General features: G+C 38.1%; 1 protein-coding gene across 7 annotated transcripts in view; it reads right to left on the bottom strand.

The window, feature by feature from the left end:
• The window catches only part of LOC106883691 (uncharacterized), a 58,971-nt gene extending 32,301 nt beyond the window's left edge, over positions 1–26,670 (bottom strand). For 2 of the 7 annotated variants that reach the window (XM_089340587.1, XM_014934798.3), the window contains exon 1: positions 25,747–26,670. In XM_089340587.1, the coding sequence (XP_089196713.1) occupies positions 25,747–25,830 (84 nt within the window). In that variant the 5' untranslated portion in view covers positions 25,831–26,670. The other 5 variants (XM_089340592.1, XM_089340590.1, XM_089340589.1 and 2 more) reach the window with 4 other exon arrangements.
• Between the last annotated feature and the right edge of the window lie 1,031 nt (positions 26,671–27,701).

The raw sequence follows: 27,701 nt of genomic DNA, 5'->3' as shown, positions 1-27,701 counted from the left end.
CATGGGTGCATGATTAAGAAGTTTGTTTCCTGTCTATACGGTTTTAGGGTCAGTCTCTCTGCATGGCATGTTGGGCATGTACCTTTCTTCTCCTATAACCCAGGGCTAGCCAAAGCTACAGAAACTGAAAGAAGCCCATTATACGTGTGTGTGTGTGTGTGTGTGTGTGTGTGTTAGTGTTTCCTTGTTTTAGCATCACATGATTGTTGTAAAGGAGTGTCGCATCAAAGCTGATGTGGAGCCAAACATCAACAAAACCTTTACAATCTTTTAGCAATTGCAATGTTTGTAGTTTCACTGTGGTATATTAGAGGTAATGAAAGCACAAGGAAAACATTTCAAATGACAAATAGGAGGAGCCTCTATATAGTCGTTCGATCTATCAAAAACAGTAGCTAAGTCTCCTTCAAAATACACTATACGTCTTTAGAATAAGAAGTGGTTCTCTTGTTAGTTCATATAATTTAGATAATAGTCCTAGACCGGGTATGGACCAACGTTTTTGAGAAGCAGGCCACAAAAGACATGTCACATCATCAAGCGTGTTGCACTATTAAAAAATTGAAGGTTTACCCACGACTTCCAACCTTACATTTCCACAACATAAAACTTCTGCGCTCAGAAGTGATCATTCAATTCTCGACATCCGTGAATGGCGATCCTTCGGTACGAGTTCCTAAATATCGGCCTTTTCCGTAAAAAGTGTCTTTGACGATCTTTACCAAAGATCGGCCGTTTCCGTAACACCCGCACGATCTTCACTGTCTGTATGTCTTTTGCTGTTATGACGTCGTTTCCCTGTTTCTCTCCAACACTTTTTACGGAAAAGGCCGATATTTAGGAACTAGTACCGAAAGATCGCCCCGTGAATATTTTAGATATACTGTGTCTGAAATAACGGCGCGATGGTCATGACTATAATGCATTTTGGTCATAGTTTTGCCAACTGCTTTCTCTCCCAGCAAAGCAAAACAAGATTTGAATCGTATTTCATGTTTTACATAAATAATATGTTACCTGTTCATACTACATTTAATGTTTGTTTCCAAGTTAACAACGAAAGCAACTCTACAATTATTTATTTCAGAATATTTCCTGCGGTTCTAAGACTTGAAAGAGTGAAAAGGAAAAGAAAACAAGAAACTATGGTGGTAAGGGAGGGGAATTCGCTATCGATGTTGTTGTTTTTCTTTCTGATTGGAGACGCATAATAGATCAGACTGACAATTCAGCTCTGTATTAGTAAAATCCAAAACATTCATTTGTGTGAGATGTTTTGAAATTGCTACGTAAATAGAAGAGAAGGTAGAAAAAGACAAAATATTTCTAAAAATAAAAAAAAATAAGTAAAAATAAATGCCAGATTAAAAAGAAAAAAAAATGATTTAAAAAAAAGGACGAAAAAAAAATAAGATTGAAAAGGGGGAAAAATACTTCAAAGGACACACAAACAGGTCTTCTCACAAACGTGAAGAGGAAAATAAAATAACAGCAGAGCACAATATAGAAAAACAGTAAATTGCATTTCTCTATAATGCAGACAGGATACAGATGTGCGCGCGCGCGTACGTGTGTGTGTGTGTGTGTGTGTGTGTGTGCGTGTGTAATAAGCTAGGGAGGGCTGACTCAGAGCAAAATAAAATTGCTTTTTCTAGGCTAGGTTTTATGTTTTATTGTGAGAGAAATAGACATTTATTTCAGTTATGGGAATAAATATAGTCTGGATGGATGCTTGATAACATAAAAATACAGACTTGGCAAGGCAACCTCTCGACTGCGTTGTTGTTATTATTATTATTATTATTATTATTATTATTATTATTATACATAGATCTATTTCAATGTACGAATGTTAGCACGGTTTACACTATAAACCTTTTGGTTTCTCTCCAAAATCAATGAACAGCATCAGATAAACAACAACATTCAAGCAAATAAAATCCCTCACCCTCCACTTACCCTTTTCCCTCCGCAGACAACCAAATAACAACATACAATATGCTTAAGTCAAAAAGTCCAAGGTGATACATTACATACACACACAAAAGAAAGGAGTGGAGGGGTTTGTACCGAAGGAAACGGTTTGTCATTTTATTACTTGGTTTATCATAAATATTATTCTGTCATGAGTTTTTTTTTATAAGTCTTAGCTTTTAGTTTTGTCAATCTGAGAAGCAAATGTGATTTCGTTTGGCGGCCGGCCGACGAAGATTTGGAAAAGTAAGAGGGGCGGTATTTTGGGGTTGCAATAAAATAAACTGTGTCGTTGTTGGTGACGAACTTTTGAAGATTTATGCACTCATACGCGCACACACACACACCTTTCTTTTATCTTTTACATATTTCAGTCATTTAGACTGCGGCCATGCTTTGGATAACGCCTTGGAGAATTTTAGTCGAACGAATCGACCTGGTACTTTTTTTTTAAAGACTCATACTTATTCTATCGGTCTTTTATTGGTGAACCGTTAAGTTATGCGGACATAAACACAGCAAAACCCGGTTGTCGAGTGGTGTGAGGCGAACGACAAACACACGAGGGAATTATTTCGGTTTCTGTCTACCAAATCCACTCACAAGGCTTTGGTCGGCCTGAGGCTATAGTAGAAGACACTTGCCTGAAGTGCCACGCAGTGGAACTGAACCCGAAATCAGGTACTACTAAAGCAGCACGGTCCCGAACGCGCAGTCGCGCGTCCGCGCTAGCTAGTCGTGAGTGGTTGATCCTAACCCTAAACACGTATTCATTTGCACACGCGGGTTAGAGATAGGGTTAGGGTTAGGTTTAGGGATAGGGTTAGGGTTAGGATCGACTGCGCGTTCGGGACCGTGCTGCTTTAGTAGTACCCCGAAATCATGAGGTTAGGGAAGCAAACTTCTTACTACATAGCCAAATCAACGACAGTGCGAAAATGTACAATAACAAATTCAAAACGATCTGATATCATCACCTACTCTTTCACACTTTGAATAATTAAATACTGGCTTGACTGAATGGAATACTGACTTCCATTGCATATATGCTAAAGGCTTTTTTAAACCAAATACACGCACACAAAAGGAAAATGACTTAAAAACAAGAGAAAACGGGTTTTAAAATCCAGGCGAATATTTTTTAAGCACTCTACAAGAATCAAACTCGGCCAACCAAATTGACCAGTGAAAATTCATTGTAATCCACGTAGTCCGTAAATTTACATTTCACTACCTGTCCAATTTGTAGATCCAGAGTTCATCAATACCGAATAAATTCATTGGTCAAAGGGTACAGTAGGAAAATATAAAAGAATGGAGAATTATACATTTCAAATCAGCTTACGCGAGCGACAAATCGAGAAATTAACAACATATCCTCCGCAAAGCTTTACCACATTGCTTGGAATAGAGAACATCTTTGCATGCATACATGCATGTATGTACGTACATATGTCATAAATACACTACAGTCAAATGGTTTGAAAATTTGCGAACACAAGGTCTTGTATTCGATCTCTCTGCAGACATCATTTTCAATAACCCTGAGCCGAGCCATAATTTCTGAGTGAATCACTTGTAAGACGGGACCTAGAAACCCGCCAGGTGAATTGTATTAAAAAAAACAGTATTGTAACAACACTGTATCTCGCTAAATCTACCTTAAAAATAACGTTAAAGGTACACACGTCTACAGAATGTTCAGCCACCAACACATTAATTCAATTGGAACCTTCATCATCTGACAACCGAGATCCAACGGGTCATTCGCAGCCGTCTGTCCTCAGTCAAGTTTCCAGATTATCCTCACAATTTCAGCTGGTTACACTTAAGACTGTTCAAATTTGGCTGGCCCCAAAAATCTAAGCTAAGAGCATTAAATATTTTGAGAGAAAGCAAGTGAAAGTGTACAACAAAATGGAGAAAATGTTACACAATTACAAAGAAAATAACAACAGGTGTCTTTCGACAAATAAAGATAAAACATACACACACACACACACATATATACCACGTATATATACATATACACATACATAAGCCGTAAAGCGAAGCAGTGATGGGAGATAAACTTTAGGTTACTTCAAATATGTTTGTGAGATATTTTAACTTCTACAGTGAAATTGCCTTTAGAAGTTAAAATATGAAATAAAAATATTTGATTTAACCTAGTTTGTTTGTACGTTTGTATATATGTATGTACGCACATACGTGTGTGTGTGTGTGTGTGTGTGTTACCTTTAGAACTCACATACAAGGTACAGGAAACATATATACTCCATTCTGCTTAAATAATGGAACTGCAAATACAATATCCTTACGTATCTCATGTCTGTTTTCATTCCTCCACTTCATTCTGTATTTCATATCTTCTCTATAATAACTATTGCTTAACCATTTTCTCGCACCGTCTCTTATGATGGAATATATAAAATATCCCGGAAACAGCTGTAAGGCTGAAAACTATTCACAGCCTTGGATTTTTTTTTATCTCGTTCTGCGCAGGAGTTGCTATATGGTAAGATATTTGTTTGCCAACCTCATGGTTCTGGGTTCAGTCTCAAAAGCTTTTGAGTGGTAGATGGCAACTGAAAGAAGACCGTCGTGTAGTAAGAAGCTTGTCTGTCCTTGTTCGTCTCCTCTTTGTAATGCCTTTATGGCAAATATTTATGAAATAAAGAAGCTTGCTTCCCAACCACATGGCTCTAGTTTCAGTCCCACCGCATGACACCTTGAGCAAGTGTCTTCTACTATAGTCTCGGACTGACCAAAGCCTTGTGAGTGGATTTGACAGACAGAACCTGAAAGAAACCTATCGTATATATGTATATTTATGTGTGTGTGTGTATTTGTACCCCACCATCGCTTGTCAACCGGTGTTGGTGTGTTTACGTCCTTGTAACTTAACGGTTCGGTAAAAGACCGATGGAATAAGCACTAAGCTTGCAAAGAATAAGTCCTGCGGTTGATTTGTTTACTTCCATGACTTAGCGGTATGGCAAGAATTCGATAGATAAGTACTAGGTTTTAAAGAAATAATTACAGGAGGGAGCGATTTGTTCGACTGAAACGCCCTCGATGGCAGTGCCCCAACATGGCCGCAGTGCAATGAATCAAGCGATAAAAGGTCCAAGGTAAAATATATGATGGTTTATATGTAATGAATAAGTGAAGGAAAGACAGGAAGTATGTGGAATTTATTCTAGGAGAGAACAAGCTGACATGTTAAATCCCTCTCCTGCCATATGTTTAACAATTTAATTCACAGAACTTCAGGATCAAAGAAGAGTTCACAAATTTTACACACCAGTAAACGACATGTTTGGAATTCCAATTGTGTTTGCACCTGTTGGCTTTTACTGCTTGTCAAATCTAGTTGACATATATTAACGAGTGCCTTGCGATTTATCAAACATAGATCGACCAGACCTTACAACTAACCAATTTGATACCGGCCTGCCTGAAACTGCTCCTCAACCACCAACATCTGGTTCTATGAGACAAATTTCCTGCTTATTTAAGTGATCTAAATTTAAATCTGCCATTAAAATTTCATGTTATGTTCCAAACACCAAACTATTTACTAAGTTCTTTATTATTTTCAAAATTTATTGAAACAAAGGTGGTGTATTTCAATAATGTTGTATAAATCCGTCAGTCTGCTCTGTGACTGATTTTGAGACCGTAGTTTCTTACAAATTTTCCGTGTTAAAGTGATCTAAAATAAAACTTTCCATCAAAATTTCGTCATCATCTATGTTCTAAACACCAGGGTAATAACGAAAAATTATTTTATTAAATCATTCATTGTTTTCAAAATTAACTGAAATAAAAGCAGTGTATTTTGATAGAAATATGGTAACAAAAGGATTAAAGACCAGGTTAACACGTCTTTCCGTATATCCTGTAAGTACATTTTCTATGCGCTTTTTTAAAGGATGGTTGTGTGAGATGAGGGAGATTTGGTTACATTAGCCAATCTAATATTCCCTTCTTCCTCGTTTAAAACGAAGGTATTTGATTTGAGGGAGATTTGGCTACATTAGCCAATCTAATATTCCTTTCTTCCTAGTTTAAAAGTATTTGATTTGAGGGAGATTTGGCAGCTATTTCTAGTAGGTCGAGCGACAATGTATCCAGTACATTAGCCAATTTAACCCACCTTGCTTAAGCCTTGAAGCTTAAGGAAAATTTTGACTGCTGTTTCTAGCAAGTCAAACGTAACGTCCACATATAGGCACCTTCGTTTGGCTCCAAGTCACAGTAATTGTATACGAAAAGAAAAAAAAATATTCATTTAACTAAGGTTGGCAATAAAATACTATTGCTGTGTATTTCAATGACCATTTCCTGTTTAGTTTCTATTATTTTCACTGTCACAGGTGACAAGGAAGGGGACGCGGATGGGGGCTACGACATTGTTGTTGGTTGGTTTTCGTTTGTTAGTTCGTATTTCTCTTTTCTTTCCCTCCCGTGGTATTTCTTTCATCTCAACCACTGTTGTGATTGAATGATTATTGAGGTCAAACTTCTGAAGCTATGATACCCTCAAGCCCACAACCTATGCAGGAAAGAGAACATTTTTATTGCCGAAAAACCTGAGTCACTCTTGTTATTTGTTCGCTCAGTGGATTGCAACCATGCCGGAGCACCGTCTAACAGGGTTAAGTCGGGATCTGTTAAAATTTTCTCAAATCACCAATACTGATTTAGTTTCGCATGCTGATAGCAAAAATGATGTCCATTTTCTGTAGGAATTAATAATTTCTACAATAGGCACGAAGCCTGAAATTTTGGCAGAAGGGGCCAGTCGATTACATCCACCCCAATGCTCAGCTGGTACTTTATTCTATCGACCCCGAAAGGATGAAAGGCAAAGTAGGCCTCGGTAGCATTTGAACTCAGAACGTAAAGACGAACGAAAAATACTGCGAAGCATTTTGTCCGGCACGGTAACAATTCTGCCAACTCACCGACTTTCTTTTGAAATTAAAAATAAAAATGTTACAAGCCTCTACAATTATATAATTTTAGCCAATCAGAAGCGTCCATTGCTGACATACCGAAAGTTGTAAGTGTCCGTTTCCAAGGGAACAGCCTTAATATTATGTGACAAGACGTATATGCATGTAAGTTTGTGTGTGCCTGTGTTGGCATGTTTTGCTTACATTCCATCCTTTCACACCAGTTATATAATGTGGTTAAAGCAATCGAAGCAATTACTGGACCACCAATCTATAATGGGTTGTAATACGTCATAGTACTAGTGATTCCTTTCTTTTATATCAATTTCGAGAGATTCCATCCTTCAATACCAGTTATATAATGAGGGTTATTCAAGTAACATTCTACCTTTGTTATACATTCTTGCTTGCTTCATACTCTTGCTTGATGGGGCTGAAATCATCTCAGGTTAGTGGTGCCAGAGGCTTCATGCATAGAGCTGACGAGGTCCACCAGTGCTCCCCATTGCTGGCGGTCCCATGCCAGCCTCTCTGTCCTCCAAGATGATGTTGAGCCTCTGGAGATCTTCCTAAATTATGCCCAGCCATTTGACGCAGGGTCAGCTACAGGGCCTCTCCAGCCTGTAGTTATTTCATTGAATGAGAGTAAGGCCCTGGTAGGATGATCTAGTGGCAGATAGAAGACATGTCCATACCAGCACATGCGACGGATAGCTATGAGGTGGGAGGCTGCTGACTGATGCAAGCACACACGCAGTTGTTCGTTGGAAACATGATGGCACCATTTGATGTTGTCATTGATTCTCAGGGCTCCGCCATTGAAACCATCAATCTACTTTGCCAGGGTTTTTGTGATCAATGACATGGTTGAAGTGGTCAGGGACAGCCACAGTGGCCTGTCGGGCCCCGCTGATGACGGGGAACCAGTCAGAGTCCTTCCTGTTCACCCACACACAGCTCTCAGTTCTGTTCTGGAGCCATTGGAACAGGGTGATGATCTAAGGAGACATGCTGACAAACTTGAGAATTTTCCAGAGGGATGCATGGTCAACCATGTTGAATGCCACCTTGAGGTCAACAAAGGTGGTAATCTATGTGGTACTCCAAGATCTTTCAATACTGAGATGAAAGGCAAAAATATGGTCAGCAGTAGATCAATTCGGCATGCAACCAGCTTGTTGTGGGCAACATCTGCTTTTGATGGCAGGAGAAGAGCTTGGCTGAGAAGGATCCTGATGAAGAGCTTGCTCGGGATGGAGAGGAGGGTGATGCCCATGTGGTTACTGCAGACAAGTTTGTTTTCCCTCCATTTCCAGAAGGGGAAAATGATTCCCAGGTTGTCATTTGGGAACTGCTCTGAAACCCATACATGGTTGATGATGCGAACCACTTCAACATCTCTGCAGTGATAGTGCAAATTTTAAGAGCTTTATGGATGTTGAGCTTCTTCAGGGCAGAACTAACTTCAGTGGGGGTGACAGGATCAAGTCTGCAAGTGTTGTTGGTTGAAGCTGTGTCTGCAGTATGATTAGGCTGGGATTGATTGGGTCAGGTGGGTGAGGATAAAGGCTGAAGTGTTCAAGGCAGGTAGTTTCTGTGGTGATGACGCTGCCATTGTTATCCTTCACCAGAGCTGTCTTGAACTGGGGACTGGCATGGGCTCTGTGGAGTATGTTGAACACCTGACTGATGTCGTCGTTCCTTGTTGCTACCTCCAGGCACTCGCCTTCTACCCAGAACTTCTGGTCATCTGTGATGGCCTTGATGTGCATCTGGTTGAGCTAGCAGTGCTCATTCATATCAACTGATTATCTGCAGTGAAATCCAAGGACACTTGGAAAGAGATCTTAAGTTTACTAAAACATCACGTGCGGTATGGTTGATGTTCAATTTAAAGAGCTTGCGACTGTCAATCTCATCTTCAGCCAGGGCAGTAAAGTGATTGGTGATAGAGTACACGAATATAGAGGCAACGTTGGGATCATGGAGACAGGATGAGTCAGTGTGGAGTTGGTACTTGGTAGCCAGGTTCAATTTGCAGCCAGCAATTGATGGTTTGTATTGCCGATATGACACCAACCAGAAGAAACTGGACTTCCCAACAGTGGAATGGAACCCTGCAAGCCCTTGACTGACGATAAATCAACTTATTATATTTTCACTCAGTTTCAACAATTGAAGATTGGACCATGTGACTAGGTATCCCATGAATTTTTGAAAATATTAAATTGTAATTTCTATGGTATGTTTTCTTGGAGAACATCCAAATTTATTAAGTAGCTATTGGGTCATCCCATAAATGATGCGTTTTTTTTTTAAATATTTCTTTTATTTTCAAAATTAAGATAAACAAAGTTCTTTTTTAATCTAAATTATACTCTCCATTTTCTATAATGCTCTTCCATCTATCTGGTAGACTCACAAGGCCCCTCGTCCAAAATTCACTTGTCTGTGATGAAAAATTCTCCTCCAGTACTATTCTGACCTTGTCTACAGAATTCATAATCAGATGGGGCAATGTCCAGCAAATACGGTGGGTGGAGTATTGTTTCCCATTCAAATAGCTCCAGCCTTTGGAATGTCATTCCTTGCTGTATGTGGCCAAGCATTATCCTGATGGAAGAACACCTTCCATCTTGAAACCAAAGACGGTCGTTAATTTCTTCAAGCATAGGTGTCGATGAATGGTTGAATGACTAAATCCAAGCTTCTTTGCTAGTTCCTCAACAGTTACAATGGGATTTTGTTCCACTAGGGTTTGCAAGACATCCTTGTCAAGCTCTTCCAGGACGAGGCTCATCTTCTAGGCCGTAGTTTCCAGCTTGGAATTTCTGGAACCACCACTGACACTGGCCTGCACTTATTGTCCTATCTCCATATACTGCATTAATATGCCTCGCATTCTCCATTACATTGTTACCTTTATTGAACTCATAATGCCAAATATGCTCCTTTGTCACTTCCATTTTAGTTTTGAAAAAATAACTATTAAAATGGAACTGCACTCTTCAAAATTTGCACCAAAAATAAAAACAAAGGTAACATTACTACCTACTTTTATAGCAAGTTGTTGTATGTAGTTTATTCTTCCCCCTCTGACTTTTACTTCATGCAATTGAAAAAACTGCATTATTTATGGAATAACCCAATATATTTGTGATGTCATAATTTTGAAACTGAGGTGATAAATTACACAAATTAATAGTGACCATGGTATAGTAGTTACCTATTTCTTTTTCAGGTTCTTGGAAGGAAAACATTTTTCTAGGCAATATTTTAAATATTTATGAAAAGCCTGTAACAGATGGTGAATTTTGCAGTGTCTTCAGACCTAACAAATCCCAAAACTTCCAGTCACAAGAAGTTGAGTTTTGGCACATTTGTAGTAGTTATGGAAATAAATAAATTATAAGATTTTAGTACATGACACCATTTCAATAAAATTTTAATAGTCTATTAAAAATGGCTGTAAATGGTGGAATTTTGGATCAGGACACCCACATAAGTTGGATTTTCTCCGTTTTGATGGGGACTTTTACAATTTTTGTTTATTTGCATCACAGTCTTGGAAATGATGGGGATAAGCTTTTTAGGAAGAAAACTTTTGGGACATTCATGATTTTTATTGGTGGAATTTGACCAATATTTCTTAAAGAAAAATAAAATTTACATGTACAAGCATATCCACTAGGTTTGCCTAAAGGCTCTCCGCATGTTAAAACAGCAAGAAGGAATAAACAACATTCTCAATACAACAATTTCATGCTAAGTTTGGGCTCAAGAAGACTCATTAAACTCAACTTAGTGCATTGTTTTGTAGAAATATATTTTTACTTAGTAATTAGTTTGCCCATTTCCTGAAATCCTAGCTCAAACTCAATATTTGAAGCCTTGGATTTGTGTTCTGTTCGACCTCTTGCCATGTGCAAATATATCAGTTTAGCAAGTAGAGTCAGAAAACCACCCTTTTTAGTGACTTTGCACTTTTTCACCATGGAGTGGTCAGAACTATCAATGACTATATTGAATTCATGAGAATTTTTTTTTTTTCTTATAATATAAAATCTTGAAGAAAATATGCCCTTTTCTAAGTAAAAATTAACAAAATTTTAACTTTTATATTTCATAATGATCATCTGACCTATTCCCATTGATTTTTTTATATGAAAATAAATTGAAAACCTTCTGCATTATGACAATATCATTTCTAACACAACTAGAGTTACAGTGCTCAAGTGCAATGAACTAGAATGAAGGCTACTATTCAGCAGTCAAAAAAAAGAAAAAAAAAAGAAAAACAGGACAAATTTTGTAAATATTAGGGTTTTTGAGGGACCCTGACATGATATGTAACTGTCAGATTTTAATTAAAATTATATGAGAAGAAAGTTCACATCCAGAACTTTTCAAATGTTATATAATTTTCTTCAAAAATATTTATTTTGACATGAAAATGATAAAGCAAAAAGTGTGCTTTTGCAGGTTTGAACTGTGCTTGTCGCCATTGTACAGTGTTCTATAGTGATACCTAATGTGATACATCCTCAAGAGCAGAGGTTCTCAACCATTTTTTCTTGCCTATGAACCTCTTTGATTCCTATTTTACTCCACTGGACCTCCATAGCCATTCGATGTATATAAAAAATTCCTACTGTATTCTTATAGTTAAATATTATTAGGAATTGTATAAAGAAATTTTTAATATTTTGTGTATTGTAGAAGTATAAGTATTGCACATAAATTTTAACAACAAAATCTTATGTGGACCCCAGTTGAGAACCACTGCTCTAGAAGCAGAGATAATTTTAATAAATCAAGAATTTATGTTGTATGGTATTTAATATACATATATTATTGAGAGTATATTAATAGTTACGGCATAAAACTAGGTCAGAATGTTACTAAAAGTTTTGATTTGCACCAACTTTTGCACTTGCAATATTGACAATTTCTCAAACATGCTGGTCATAAGTGTTTAGCCCCTTTGAGATATATATATATATATGTTGTTGTTGGCACTCCGTCGCTTACAACGTCGAGGGTTCCAGTTGATCCGATCAACGGAACAGCCTGCTCGTGAAATTAGCGTGCAAGTGGCTGAGCACTCCACAGACACGTGTACCCTTAACGTAGCTCTCGTGGAGATTCAGCGTGACACACAGTGTGACAAGGCTGACCCTTTGAATTACAGGCACAACAGAAACAGGAAGTAAGAGTGAGAGAAAGTTGTGGTGAAAGAGTACAGCAGGGTTCACCACCATCCCCTGCCGGAGCCTCGTGGAGATTTAGGTGTTTTCACTCAATAAACACTCACAACGCCCGGTCTGGGAATCAAAACCACGAGTCGACTGCCCTAACCACTGGGCCATTGCGCCTCCATATATATATATATATATATATTGAACACACATACACAATATTTTCTCATCAATCCAGCTGGTGTTAAAACACCTGGGAACCATAGACAAGCAAGATAACTCGTTCCATGTTTATAGCAAGATATAAATTAACTTGACATTCCTACATATTTTTTAACTGTGTAACGTTATAGGCTGTAGAATAAATACTAACGCAGTAAAAAGGTTTTGTGACGTTGATACTGATGAAGAAGCTTGGGAGGACTGTTGAAAATTATCTTGAAACTGGTTAGAAGGAGTGGAATAACATTTCTGTAATTATACTGAAAGAGCTGCCGAGGCTTTCTACTTTGCTTTGTTATAATAACCAGAATAACATTTCTTTTTCAGATATATTTGCAAGTATTGTGAATGGTGTTAAATCAACCAAATCTTTATGTTGGCAGTACTTCAAAGTGAATGCTGACCGCAACCAAACTTTCGATATCGGTGCGTTTCACTGGTGGCAGGAGAAAGTTACACACATAAACTAATACACACATTAATGCATACCTGAAGCTTATCTCTGTCCCTGTGTGTATCAGTCGTCACAAAAATGTGTGTATGCTGACAGACACATACACCGTCACACACATATACTTGTCAGTCATTGGCCTAACATAGGTCACGAACACACTCATATAGAAAATGTGACGTCATTATCATTGTGGTGGTGATATAAAATGGCGTTTACAATAGGTGACTAAAAGAAAAATGACAATGTTAAATTTTTGTAATGCAAATATGGTGAATGAAAATATAGTTTAGTTGGTAGGCAAAGCCTACTGAATCTTTTGATACTCCATATGTCAAAATCGGCAACTCGGTTTTGGAATGCATAAGGAACATACACACACAAAAAATCTTTTATACATATAAGATATATATATATGTATAATTATATGCACACATATATACAGAATGAGACAATTAGGAAGACAGTGTGTTTGTATGTAGTTCTATATTTCTTCTACCATGTATTGAAATCTATTCACAATATTTGCATATACGTCATTATCACCTCGCTTCTTACCTGACAACTAAGTGCAGGAGAGTTACATTTTAAAGCAATATAATATATATTTGAAATGTAGCAGTTTTTCTGAACCAATACCAGTAATACGTGGAGTTTCAAAGTTACCATGGAGAATAAATAATAACAGAAGATTTCTAGATTGAGAGAGAGACCAGATTCTATTCCACACTACTCAAGCCAATACACACTTGCACACATACCACCCTTTCTCTTTCCTTCACTGTCAAACGAAATTTAACTTCTTCACATCTCATTGCAATTCAACAAATCAAAAACTCTTCTATAAATCCACTCATTAAGTAATTATTACCAACACACACACACCACCCCATTTTCCTTCATTTATCCTACACTGAACAAGAGATTTGATACTTTGTGCGTCCTAAATACCTCATGTAGCTTACATCCAACAGAACAATTCCTGCAAATGTTCTAAAAGACAGCACTAAAACACACACCCTAAAGTATATATTTACAGCTCTTGTCTACAATAACAGGGTGTTTACATGGTCACTTAACCTGCTCAAAATAGCAGCCAAATCTTCAGTGAACCACACACAACCATGTTTAAAAACAAATGGGTACATAAGATATGATTCTGGACAAAAATTTATATTTGGTACAATTGTCATAAATAAATTAAAACTACTTTCCTTCTTGAAAAACATCCCACAAGTAATTTAGCTGATACTGGGTTACACTTATTATTTGGAGAAATGTTTTTACTGATTTGGCGGTAGAAAGTAGCATCATAAAGTGTATGATAGAGAAAAGACAAAGAAGGGACACTACCTCACAGTGTTAAAAAAACAATATCTCACAAAGAATAAAAATGTGTCTTCTGTAGTTGAAATCTTCAATAATAAAAGAATACTAAAAACCGGATTTTGAAAGATATATTAAAATTTTTAAGAGTTTTCTAGATAGGGAAGACTTTTATAATTGCCTTCCTTTAGTAAAAATCACATACTCCAAACTAATCTAAAAGCAGCTTTTTTTTTATATAATGGAATAGATAGGCACAGGAGTTGCTGTGTGGTAAGTAGCTTGCTTACCAACCACATGGTTCTGGGTTCTGTCTCACTGCATGGCACCTTGGGAAAGTGTCTTCTACTATAGCCTTGGGCCGACCAAAGCCTTGTGGGGGGATTTGGTAGACGGAAACTGAAAGAAGCCCGTTGTATATATGTATATGTATATGTATGTGTGTATATGTTTGTGTGTCTGTGTTTGTCCCCCCAACTTCGCTTGACAACCGAGGCTGGTGTGTTTACGTCCCCGTAACTTAGCAGTTCGGCAAAAAGAGATCGATAGAATAAGTACCAGGCTTACAAAGAATAAGTCCTGGGGTCGATTTGCGCGACTAAAAGGCAGTGCTCCAGCATGGCCAGTCAAATGACTGAAACATCTGATAAAAAGAAAAGACATCATGATTGGAACATCTTTGTTCATTGGTCTGCTAAGAGAGGGATAAGCTAAAGTGAGCAAAACAGGAATTGACAGAGAAAAGAAACAGTCATGATTGATATATGAAACAACACAAGACTGGATTAAAAAATCTGACTGCCTGTAGGGCACTGCTCCACAACCGGTATGCCACAGCACACTGGTGTGCCATGAGACGATGCTAGGTGTGCTGCAGTGCAACCTGAATATAATTTTTTTTCCCTATACGTTTAGTTATGTTTTTACTTCATGTGTGCTGCAGAATTTTGAAAAGAATATAAGTGTACTTGCAAGTGAAAAAAAGGTTGCAGATCGTTGCTGTAGGGCAATCTTTTGAACTTTGTACATATAATATGGAGGGCAAAAATGAAACAAACTATGCTAAATTGAAGTGCAAGGTAAACAAATAATTGTTAATAATCAGCAATGAAATATAAGTGATAGATATAACAAAAATGATATAGTTTTAGTATGTCAGATAAAATTTTTAGTGGCAATTCTTCCAGCTCTTTACATGCCAAGTTCAAATTCCACCATGATTAACTTTGCCTGTTATCCTTCTCCAGGATCAATAAAATAAAATATCAATCAAATATCAATATAGGTGCAGGAGTGGCTGTGTGGTAAGTAGCTTGTTTACCAACCACATGGTTCTAGGTTCAGTCCCACTGCGTGGCACCTTGGGCAAATGTCTTCTACTATAGCCTCGGGCTGACCAAAGCCTTGTGAGTGAATTTGGTAGACGGAAACTGAAAGAAGCCAGTCGCATATATGGAGATACATGTATGTGTGCGTATAAGTTTGTGTCTGTGCTTGTCCCCCCGCCAGCATCGCTTGACAACCGATGCTGGTGTGTTTATGTTCCCATTACTTAGCGGTTCGGCAAAAGAGACCGATAGAATAAGTACTAGGCTTACAAAGAATAAGTCCTGGGGTCGAGTTGCTCGACTAAAGGCGGTGCTCCAGCACGGCCGCAATCAAATGACTGAAACAAGTAAAAGAGTAATCAAGTACTGGGGTTGATGTGATCAACTAACACTGTCCATAAAATTTCTAGCCTTGTATCAAAATTTGAAACAAGTGAAACATAATAATTATACTTGAAGGCACAATATGGTCAAACAGTTAAGAAGTTTGTGTTACAAACATGAGGCCCTAGATTTGATCCCACTGTAGGACTTCTTGGGTAAATTTTCTTTTTATTTATAGCCTCAGATCAACCAATAACTTGTGAGTGAAACTTGATAAACAGAAACTATGTAGAAGACCATCAAGTGGATTGTACCTGTAATTAAAAAAAAAACTACAGCTTTGTCACATAATGTCAAGCTAATTTTGCCTGAGAATTACCTGAAGGGTTTATGTTTTGGAATACTCACCCACCTCACAAATTAACCTCAAGAGTATACTACTTTTACTTGTTTCAGTCATTTGACTGTAGCCATGCTGGAGCACTACCTTTAGTCGAACGAATCAACCCCAGGTCTTATTTTTTGCAAACCTAGTACTTATTCTATCAGTGTCTTTTGCCAAACCGCTAAATTACGGGGACATAAACACACCAACATCAGTTGTCAAGTAATAGTGGGAGGGGCAAACACAGACACACAAACATACACACACATATATGTATATATATATATATATATATATATATATATATATATATATATATATATATACACACAAGCTTCTTTCAGTTCCTGCCTACCAAATCCACTCACAAGGCTTTGGTCAGCCCAAGGCTATAGTAGAAGACACTTGCCATGTAGTGGGACTGAACCTGGAACCATGTGGTGGTTGGGAAGCAAGCTTCTTATGACACAACCACACCTGCACCTTTTATCTTTTACTTATTTCAGTCATTAGACTGCAGCCATGCTGGAACACCACCTTGAAGAATTTTAGCCAAACAAACTGAACCCAGTACCTTTTTTCAGGCCTGTTACTTATTCTATTGGTCTCTTTTGCCAATGGTGGTGGGGGACAGACAGACAGACACACACATATATAGACAGACTTCTTTCAATTTCCATCTACCAAATCCACTGACAAGGCTTTAGTCAGCGCAAGGCAATAGTAGAAGACACTTGCCCAAGGTGCCAAGCAATGGGATTGAACATGGAAACATGATTGGGAAGCAAACTTCTTACCACACAGCCACGCCTACAACACACACACCCACACATTAATGTGTTTTTATGCCAAGTTTATATATATATATATATATATATATATATATATATATAAAAACAAGGACAACTCAATACTTTTTAACTGAGTACATGTTTATTAAACTTTTGCCATGGAAAGCTTGACAGTAACTGAAATTGTGATTTGTTTGCTTTTGTAGGGAGAGGAGATTGGACAGAGAGAGACAGACAGAGGAGAAGGACAAAGATATACAAAAAGTAAATAAATACATATTTCCCCTACAGTAAAAAGAGAGAGAGAAAGAAAGAAAAAGATGATGAAAGAAAGCCACCCCGTGGTGGCAGCAGGTCTGAATCAAGAGAAAAGAAAAAAAAAGCTAAAAGAGGCAAAGGGAGACCATGTTTTGGATTGATTCAATTAAAAACTGTCTCAGTATTTACATTAACTGACAATGATTATTGTAATTATAATAATAACAGACAGTAATTGTTGGGTTTCCATGTTAATGTCCCATAATTGAAGAGGAGGCATTAGACTCAAGTGTAACAGATTTCAGTAATGTTTACAATTATGGCTAATGTAGATCTCACACAATCTCATAAGACTATGGGGGGTTGCAGTGTTGATGGCAGCAGCTATGTGTGGTGTGTATGTGTGGTATGTGGTGTGCATGTTTTTTCTTTTAGATATTTCTATTTGTCTCGGTCACTGGACTGTGACCATGCTGGGGCACCGTCTTGAATGATTTTAATAGGATAGATCAAACCCCAGTACTTACTAAATCTGGTACTTATTCCATCAGACCTCTTTAGCCGAACGCTAAGTTACAGACATAAACAAACCAACACTAGTTGTCAAATGATGGTGGTTGGGTGACACAGACAAACACACACGCACATATGTATATAATGGGCTTCTATAGTTTGCACCAACCAAATTTAATCACAAGGCATTAGTCAATCCAGGGCTACAGTAGAAGATATTTGCTGAAGATACCACGCAGTAGGACTGAACCTGAAACCACATCATTGCAAAGTGAACTTCTTAACCACACAGCAATGGTGCATGTGTGCTGTTGTGATCCAGCCAGATGTGACCATCAAGCAAAATCAAATAAGTTATTGTACCACATAAAAAAATCAAAATATTATGGTATTCTCTCGGTTGATGACAACAAACTGAAAAGTAAAAATGTATATAATTAACATTAAATGGGGGGGGAATGTTTTTTTTTTGGGGGGGGGGGAATATAAAAGATGTGAGGTTTCAAGATTGAAACATCTTTAATCATAGATCTACCCAATAATGGATGACATGAGGTTAAACAATAATGACAATTTTGATATATCAGAGTACACATTATTTGTGGGTTCTAATATTACTTGGGAAGAGGTGGAATCATCATCATCATCATCATCATCGTTTAACGTCCGCTTTCCATGCTAGCATGGGTTGGACGATTTGACTGAGGACTGGTGAAACCGGATGGCAACACCAGGCTCCAGTCCGATTTGGCAGAGTTTCTACAGCTGGATGCCCTTCCTAACGCCAACCACTCAGAGAGTGTAGTGGGTGCTTTTACGTGTCACCCGCACGAAAACGGCCACGCTCGAAATGGTGTCTTTTATGTGCCACCCGCACAAGCCAGTCCAGGGGCACTGGCAACGATCTCGCTCGAAAATCCTACAGGAGCCAGTCAGGCGGTACTGGCAACGGCCACGCTCAAAATGGTGCATCTCATGTGCCACCCGCACAAGAACCAGTCCAGGGGCACTGGCAACGATCTTACTTGGCTTGCCGGGTCTTCTCACGCACAGCCCATTTCCAAAGGTCTCGGTCCGTAGTCATCGCCTCGGTGAGGCCCAATGTACGAAGGTCTTACCTCACCACCTCAGCCCAGGTCTTCCTGGGCCTACCTCTTCCACGGGTTCCCTCAACTGTTAGGGTGTGGCACTTTTTCACGCAGCTATCCTCCTCCATTCTCACCACATGTCCATACCAGCGCAATCGTCTCTCTTGCACGCCACAACTGATGCTTCTAATGTTCAGCTTTTCTCTCAAGATACTTACACTCTGACGGGTATTCACATTGACATTACACATCCAACGGAGCATACTGTGGAATGGTTGACATATTTGGAGTGGTGGGGATCTATGGACCAAACTTAGTTGTTCAATGAACCTGCTGGATCAAGATGACCTAGGGCCATACAAAACCAAACATGGCTCCCATCATGTCTAAATGATACATCTGATCTCAACATTATTGATTTTTTAGGGATTATACAAGAAATTTATTGATAAACAGACAATCATTTGTGACTGATGATTAATTTTCTTACATTTCTCCTTCATTTTTTTCATTAATTATTTTAAAACCCAGGACTTAGCTGTTCAACAAACATGCTGGATCAAGACTGATCTATGGTCATACAAAACCAAACATGGCTCCCATCATGTCTAATTGATACATCTGATCAACATGATTGATTTTTTTTTGTGATTGAAGAAGAAATTTATTAACAATCATTTTTGATTGATGATTAATCTTCTTAACATTCCTCCTTCATTTCTTCTTTAATTAAATTAACTATTTTAAAACCTTCATCAATCTCTTTATCCTTTCTTTCTCCCTCTCTTAACCACATAGAAGCTAATATGCTAGAAATAACAACCAAATCTGCCTTAAATCACACCTTACTGGCTTAAAAAAGAGGACAGTGAATAATGTACAGATAGACACACAATATTTGAAACAACGAGATGGTCACGGTTGGAATATCCCTGTTTATAGGTTGTCTATTCGAACAGGACTGATACAGAGCTAAACAACATTAGTACAAACATAGGAGCTTTAACCAACTAAAAATAGCAGCCAAATTGCTCATAAATCACATCGTACTAACTTAAAAAGGAATGACTGATAGATTGGATAAAATGGTTCTAGATCCATTATGAACAGTAAGTACAGACGGGATGATCAGGGTTGGAACGTCTTTGTCTGAACGTCTGCCGGATCAACGATTAGCTGACTTGAGGGTTAAAAATGAAGACCTAATGGAAAGTCTTCAGAAGCTAATCAAGCTGAAAATAATTATATTTTAATTGTGGAAATGAAAGGAACACAGATTAGAAATAAAAGAAGATATTATCAACAAAACCATTATTTATCGATTGATAAACTTTGATTGAAAAAAAAAAACTGAGGTGATGGGTAGGAGAGCGATTGTTGCTGCTGTTATTTAGCCCTAGGCCAGCTCTGATCGAGCAGAAAAGCACGATGAAAGACGCGACTCCAATTGTGACCATCCTGTCTTATTTTTATTTCACACAGTATAACTAGGTTCATATTAATATATTTTTTTATAAAGACAGTAAGGTAAGATATGAAGGAAATTTGGCTGTTATTTCTAGTATGATGAGTAACCAACTAGCGGCCACTCGTTTAGCTTCCAGGGCTTTCTTCCTTTATCAAACGTGCCAACCGTGCCATCCCATCTTTTTTGACATAATGTGTCTAGGACTTATATTATCCTTCCTGTGTGACCTTCTTTTTTTATGATTTGAGGAATGGGATTTGGCAGCTATTTCGAGGCGGAACTGGTGATCACGTAGATGCTTCCAAAGGGTTCCAGATAGAAGAAGAGAAGGACAGCCAGGAGAAAGGTAGACGGCGAGATAAGGAGATAGAGACAGGCAGACAGATTGAGAGAGAGAGAGAGAGAAGACATAGAAATAGACAGAGGGAGCGAAAGACAATGTGACAGAAAGAAAGAGAGAGAAAGAAGAAAAATATTGAAGGTTTAAAAATAAATTAATGAAGAAACGAGAGATGTAAAAACTATAAATTATCAATCAAAAACAATTGTCTGTTAATCAATATTTTCTGCATAATCACTAAAAAAAAAATCAATATTGAAAGCAGACGACATGGTAGGAACCATGTTTGTTGACCTAGCAGAACTATTATCAAAGATGTTCCAGACGCGACCATCCTGTCTTTTACTAAGACATCGTGCATCGAACATCAAGGGGTCACATTATCTAATACGACCTTCCTTTTTTATGACAGTAACGTATGGTTTGAGGTCGATTTTGTTGTTATTTCTTGCATGAAAGAGCTTGCTCATTGGTGATTGTTTAGCCCTAGGTCAGCTTTAATTGAGCAAAATTTACGCTCAAAAGCACTCCAGTCATGACCTATACATCTTTTTTTCTCCAGACGTACTGTAACTAGTTACTCGTACTTTGAAACATTTGGGTGTAATCTGAGGGTTTATTTAGCTGTTATTTCTCTACGAGTTAGTTTGGGCATCTCATACTTTTTCCGAGTGTGCCCCTACATCGACTTTGTTTCCTCATAACTTTGAGAAAAATGGATATTTTTTTTAATGAAATTTTCAAGAAATACTTTTGAGATGGAGTAGATTACTATTATACCAGAATTTTGCAGTGGAGGGTCGGATAATACACACACCTCGACTCTGTTTCTTTATACATCATTTATTTAACATCAAATTCCGATATAAACGTAATCCACACCATCTAAAACGTATTTGTAGAAAATTTCATTTAGAAAAATAGCCATTTTTTCTGAAGTCGGTGGAGAAAGCACACAAGTGTAGTTATGCCGATTTGGCTGATATTTCTAGCATGTTGGGGACTCATTCATTAGTTGGTATTGCTTAGCTCCAGATTTGTTCTATCACAGTAAACCTAATGTTCAAAAGCATTCCAGCCATGACCAGCCCATCTGTTTTCTTTCTAGACATTTTGTATTTATGACATTATCCAATATATCTCGTTGTTTTTTGAACCAACAGGGTGCAATTTGAGGGGACATTTAGCTGTTATTTATACATGAGTTAATCTAGGGTATCTCATACTTTCTCTGTTGGAGTTCTTCCTGATTTTATTTAACCTCCAGTCAGTCAATTATTATCGAATGGACTTTATGATCGAAGACGATACAGTTGTGACCATCACATCTATATTTTCACACATAAAAAAAAGTATTTAGGGCTTCACTGAGAAATGTGGCCTTCCTTTTTTTTTTGAAGATAGGGGTTCGCTTGACCACTGGAATTCTGCAGAGATAGGTATATAGATCATATATAGGTGCTTGTCGTATTTAATGTCAATGTATTCGAGAAGGAATTAATGGACTGAAGGAGGCTTACCAAATGGTGAAGAAGCAAATGATGTGTGGTATAGGAAAAGGGAAATAAATGAAGGAAATGTTTCTTACGTATCAATAGTGGTGATGTCTTGCTGATATGGGAGATTATAGAAATGGCGGTTTTGTGTGAAGGGGAGGGAGAGAGAGACAAGGGAGGAGAGGGAAGAGGGGAAAGAAATGATTAAAGCAAGGGAGAAAGAAATAGAGGAGTGAAAGAGAGGGAGAAAGGGGAACAGAAAAGGAGGGAGGGAGAGGTGAAAAAGAAAGAGTTAAAGAAAATGGAGGGAAAAGAGAATGAAAACGAGGGAGAGAAAAATAAAAGAAACGATTAAAGAGAGAGACAGAAATGAGAAAAATAATTGAAATTGAGGGAAAGAGAAAATTAGAAAGAGGGAGAGGGAAAAATTGAAAAAGAGAGAAAAAAAACGAGAAAGAAATAATGAGAGGAGAGATGTTGTTGGCACTCCGTCGTTTACGACGTCGAGAGTTCCAGTTGATCCGATCAACGGAACAGCCTGCTCGTGAAATTAACGTGCAAGTGGCTGAGCATTCCACAGACACGTGTACCCTTAACGTAGTTCTCGGGGATATTCAGCGTGACACAGTGTGACAAGGCTGACCCTTTGAATTACAGGCACAACAGAAACAGGAAGTAAGAGTGAGAGAAAGTTGTGGTGGAAGAGTACAGCAGGGTTCGCCACCATCCCCTGCCGGAGCCTCGTGGAGATTTAGGTGTTTTCGCTCAATAAACACTCACAACGCCCGGTCTGGGAATCGAAACCGCTAGTCCGCTGCCCTAACCACTGGGCCATTGCGCCTCCACAGAGAGGAGAGATAAACTGTTGCAAGCCAACGCCTGTAGGAAAGACATGGGCAGAGTGGGAGATTGCAGTGGTTAGGGTGTTGTACTCACGATCGCAAGATCGTGGGGTCGATTCCAGATCTCCGTGGTAAGTTGTGTTCATAAACAAAACACTTCATTTCACGTTGCTCTAGTCCAATCAGCTGTAAAAGAGTAACCCTGCGACATGCTGTTGTCTCTTTCAATGAACAAGGTTGTGATCTTGGTCACTTATATGCCATCAAAACCGAATAATCGGTTCTATAACAGTAATACCAAGGGGTTGATGATGATGTTCTAGGAAAGAAGGATTGGTGGATCTTTTTGGTTTGACGGGCAACATTTTTCATTAATGCTTTATGTAGTGCTTTTGGTACCGAAACACTTTCAAACTTCGTATACTTGTATATTTTGTATTATAGAACAGATAAAAAATTTTCATATTCGAAGTTATTTCATGTAAAAAGTTGTCGTATTTCGGTAATTTCAACCAATCACTGACGTCTATTGAGGTGAAAACATTTAATGCCGTGGAATATAAACAACGGTGTCATGGGATCTTTTCCCTTGAATAAAATTAGTGCCGTTTGTCAACAACAACTACCCGTGTTACTCTTATTTATGACATCGTTCGTGCGTTTGTACTGGTTTTAGCTTTAGGGTTTTAGGGTTAGGGTTCGGGTTTTAGAGTTAGGGTTAGTTTTAGGATTGCGGTTAGGGGGATCTTTTTGGTTTGACGGGCAACATTTTTCATTAATGTTTTATGTAGTGTTTTGGTACCGAAACACTTTCAAACTTCGTATACTTGTATATTTTGTATATTTTGGATTGGCTACACAATTAGTGCGGAGAAAAGGAACGTTAGCTGCAACAAGGATAACGAGAGATGGATGGAGAAACAAGTGGATTGGGAACGTTTAAGTGATGGAGGTTCGAAACCGGACGGTTGTGGGAAGCAGCCGAGACCAAGATAGTAGCTAAAATCTTTATTATGATCACTACAGATCAAACATAGATGAGGACGGCACAGGACAGACAATTACACAGAAGGAATGAGATCGTGCTTCTTTACAATTTGATTTTAACTATTATGTACAATTTAATAAATTACAAATGAGAACTTGCAATAAAATTGAGAACTTGAACAGATCAGTTTTTTGTTCTTATTTTAAAAATAATACAGAAATTCAATTCTCTAACCGAGCAGCCTATAAGGCCCAGCAGATCACTTTTTATTTCTTCGATGGTTAATTTGGGCAACTAGCACCCACCTTTTTCATCACTTCCTTCCATCTTTGCTCATATACTCTAGCTGACAGTGTCCTCTTTTCCAGCCCCATCTTGCTTTTCAGATGATATCTGAAGTAACTCAGCAAACCGGGGCCGGATATATAGGACCCTGTCACAAAACCTTCCATTCTTGTCCTCCATATGCACTCTTTCAACACTGCTACCGTACAGAGAAAACAAGCCTCACCTTCCTTCGAGCGTCCAGTTGGCGGTATCAGCCGAGACCAAGATAGCAGCTATCGTACGTGATGCAGTTTGATAGTCCGGACACGTCGTACTCTCAAGTCTTTTTTATCCTCCAGTCTTTTCCCTGTCTACTCATTATTGTTGCTGATTGGCTCACGTACGTCCTGGTCGAGCAGATCTACGATCACAGGCACTCTATCTGTGACCATCCTGTGTTTTCACAGACCCTACCTCAGATTACAAAACCTTGTATATCGTTCATTTTTTTACTTGTTTCGGTAATCAGACTGCGGCCATGCTAAGACACCGCCTTAAAATTTTAGTCGAATGTATCGACCCAAGTACTTATTATATCGGTTTCTTTTGCCAAACTGCTAAGTTACGGGGACGTAAACACACTAGCATCTGTTGTCAAGGGGGGGAGCAAACACAGACACAACATACACACACATATATCGTTATATATATGTATGTATGTCAAAACTAAATTTGGCCGAATGCGTTTTTTTTTCAATATTTAATTTTGCTTGCAATAGTCGGTTCTTTTGATCAAACTATCATATCTCCAGCTGCTTCAGATGAAAATTGTCAAAGTGTAGTACAACGGTTTAGCATTTTTCAAAAGTGTAGTAAGCCCCACATACGACAGTTTTTCAAAAATATTTCCGACTAAAAATATCATACATGCATGGAGTTACGATTTTATGCACCCAACAAAGTACAATTGTTAAGCTGAAACTGTTGATAATGTAAAAAGAAATGGAATGATGAAACTACATTTTCGTTTTCTGAAAAAGCAACATTTTGGACTTACGACATTTTTTGCATAACAGCAACGATATATCTATATATATATATAAAAGAAAAATTTTGTCCGTTTGTGTGTTTGTTTGTCCCATAAAGTGAAAGTAACTGGTTCAAGGGAGGTAATACTAATTGTGCACAAACTTATGAGGAACTGCATTGAGGCAAATATTCTCACTGCTTTGCGGTAAACGTGACACTGTCTTCGTACCTCGCATACCAGTTATACCATCTAATGTCCCATCCAAATTTAAGCCCTTACAGCTTCCCACTTTCTTTTGCCATGAGCATTAATGAAAGTCAGGGCCAAACACTAAAAGTTGCTGGATTGCAACTTGAAGAACAAACAGAAGTTTGTATATGAAATCCATCTTTTTTCTACTTCAATTGTTACATGTTTTTCTCTTATATAATACACACATACAGGACTAGGAAACAGGACACAGCATTTGTAATTTCATTGGACTATTACTTACTGTTGCCTTGCCTTCCATTCCTGTAATATGGAGCGTCGGAATTTCTGCACTAACATCGACAGGATATAGCATTTGTAATTTCATTTCACTATTATTTACTGATATTCCTAATAAAAAAAAATGTCTCCTAAAGAAAAGACCGTCAAAAAATGGACACCAAACAAACGCACGACGTGCAGCAGAAAGCGAAGATGAGACATGCGCAAGCCTAAATCTGTGGTCGTAGTCTCACCCTGGTTCAAATTTGAAACTGAATCTTTCAATTCTCTTTGGGCATACGGCCTATTCAAATGTTAAAAGAAATCAAGACAAATGGATCTTCCACTTCAACTGTGGCCTTCTCAGTGCCACCACACAGTCACCTGGATTCCCTAAAGCTATTCTTGTATATGATATAGCTATTCTTCTACGTTAGTTCAAGATATACCGCCTATTCAAACGTCAAAAGAAACAGTGACAAATAGATGTTCCACTTGGCCTTTTCAGTATTATCGCAGTCACATGGATCCCGTAAAGCTATTCTTCTATATGATATACCCATTTTTCTAGCTTCTCGGTTCTGACATGAGCATTAATAAAAGTCAGGGCCAAACAGTAAAAGTTGCTGGATTGCAACTTGAACAAACAGAAGTTCGTATATGAAATCCATGGAATATACGAGAATTAATTATTAATCACAATTGTTTCGATACATCAAGCATCGATTCCTCCGAGGTAGGACACTCAACAACTAGTTCAGGAGCATCCGGTGGTGCAGATGTATCTCGTCGGTTGATAAATAAAATGACTGTTCCACAATGTAACTTCCCGTTTTGTAGAGAGAAAAACAGCCAGATGGAGTAAAAAGCATATATATAGAAGATCAAAAATGAAATTGCAGATGACAAAAAGAGAAACGAACAAGTAATCCAGCGAGAAAAGTATTGAAAATAACCGTTAACAGATATGGATGTATAAACGCCCTCGCGCAAGCTGCATGGCACGAGTAAACACGCTCATACAAACATCAACAAAAATGTGAGCATACGCACACGCGAGGTTTGGTGCACTCGAGATTGAACTCGAAACCATGTGGTTAGGAAGCAAGTTTCTTACCACACAACCACGTCAGCGTCTATATTCTTTACGTAATCTTGTACAATCCTTTACTTGATGCGTCTTTTTAGTAGAAATTTTTTTTAAATCAAACAAAATTCTGTGAATTGAGAAACATTTGGCTACTATTTGTAGCAATCTCAAATCTGGAACTCATCAAATTGAGGCCGAACACCCTAAATATATATAGTTTATGAGTTGCTGTCGTCTGCTGCGTCAAGTCATTCAGCTGGTGAAAAAAGGTTTGTAGCAGATTCAAATCACACCACTGCGAGATCACTGTTATTTCACGGGATCGGCCGATTAACCGAGCAATCAGCGTCAAGTCATCATGTGATTCGACTTTCTAGAACTCTCTAATGAGCCCTATGAAAAGGTGGGTTTTGGCAACCGCTTTAACATCTCCATTCTCATTTCATTTACCAGCCGTTGCAGATAGAAGGTACAGATTTTGCTGTCATGAATATAGCGCGATTATTTTCCTTGTGGTGATGGGCAAGTGACAGATTGATACATACCAATTATTTTGCTGTAGCCCCCAGTAATATGTCTCTTTCGGTGTATAATTGTCGATTTTATTTTTCATCCAAAGACCAACACTAAAAAAAAAATAATACTATGTGCCGTAAATAAAGCTTCTGCTAATTGTTCGTGAATGTCTTTTATCTTGTTTCAGCCATTAGACTGCGGCCATGCTGGGGCACACCGCTTTGAAGAATTCCAGTATTTTTTTTTTAGTCTGGTACTTATTCTATCGGTCTTTATTGCCGAACTGCTAAGTTACGGAGGCGTAAACACACCAACATTGGTTGTCAAGCGGTGGTGGTTGACAACCACACACACACACACAAATATATATA

The sequence above is a fragment of the Octopus bimaculoides genome, chromosome 23 (assembly GCF_046866305.1).
Source record: "Octopus bimaculoides isolate indiv1 chromosome 23, ASM4686630v1, whole genome shotgun sequence".
Classification (NCBI taxonomy): Eukaryota; Metazoa; Mollusca; class Cephalopoda; order Octopoda; family Octopodidae; genus Octopus; species Octopus bimaculoides.
The sequence above is the reverse complement of the archived record's forward strand: the minus strand, read 5'-3'. Positions and strand labels throughout refer to the sequence as shown.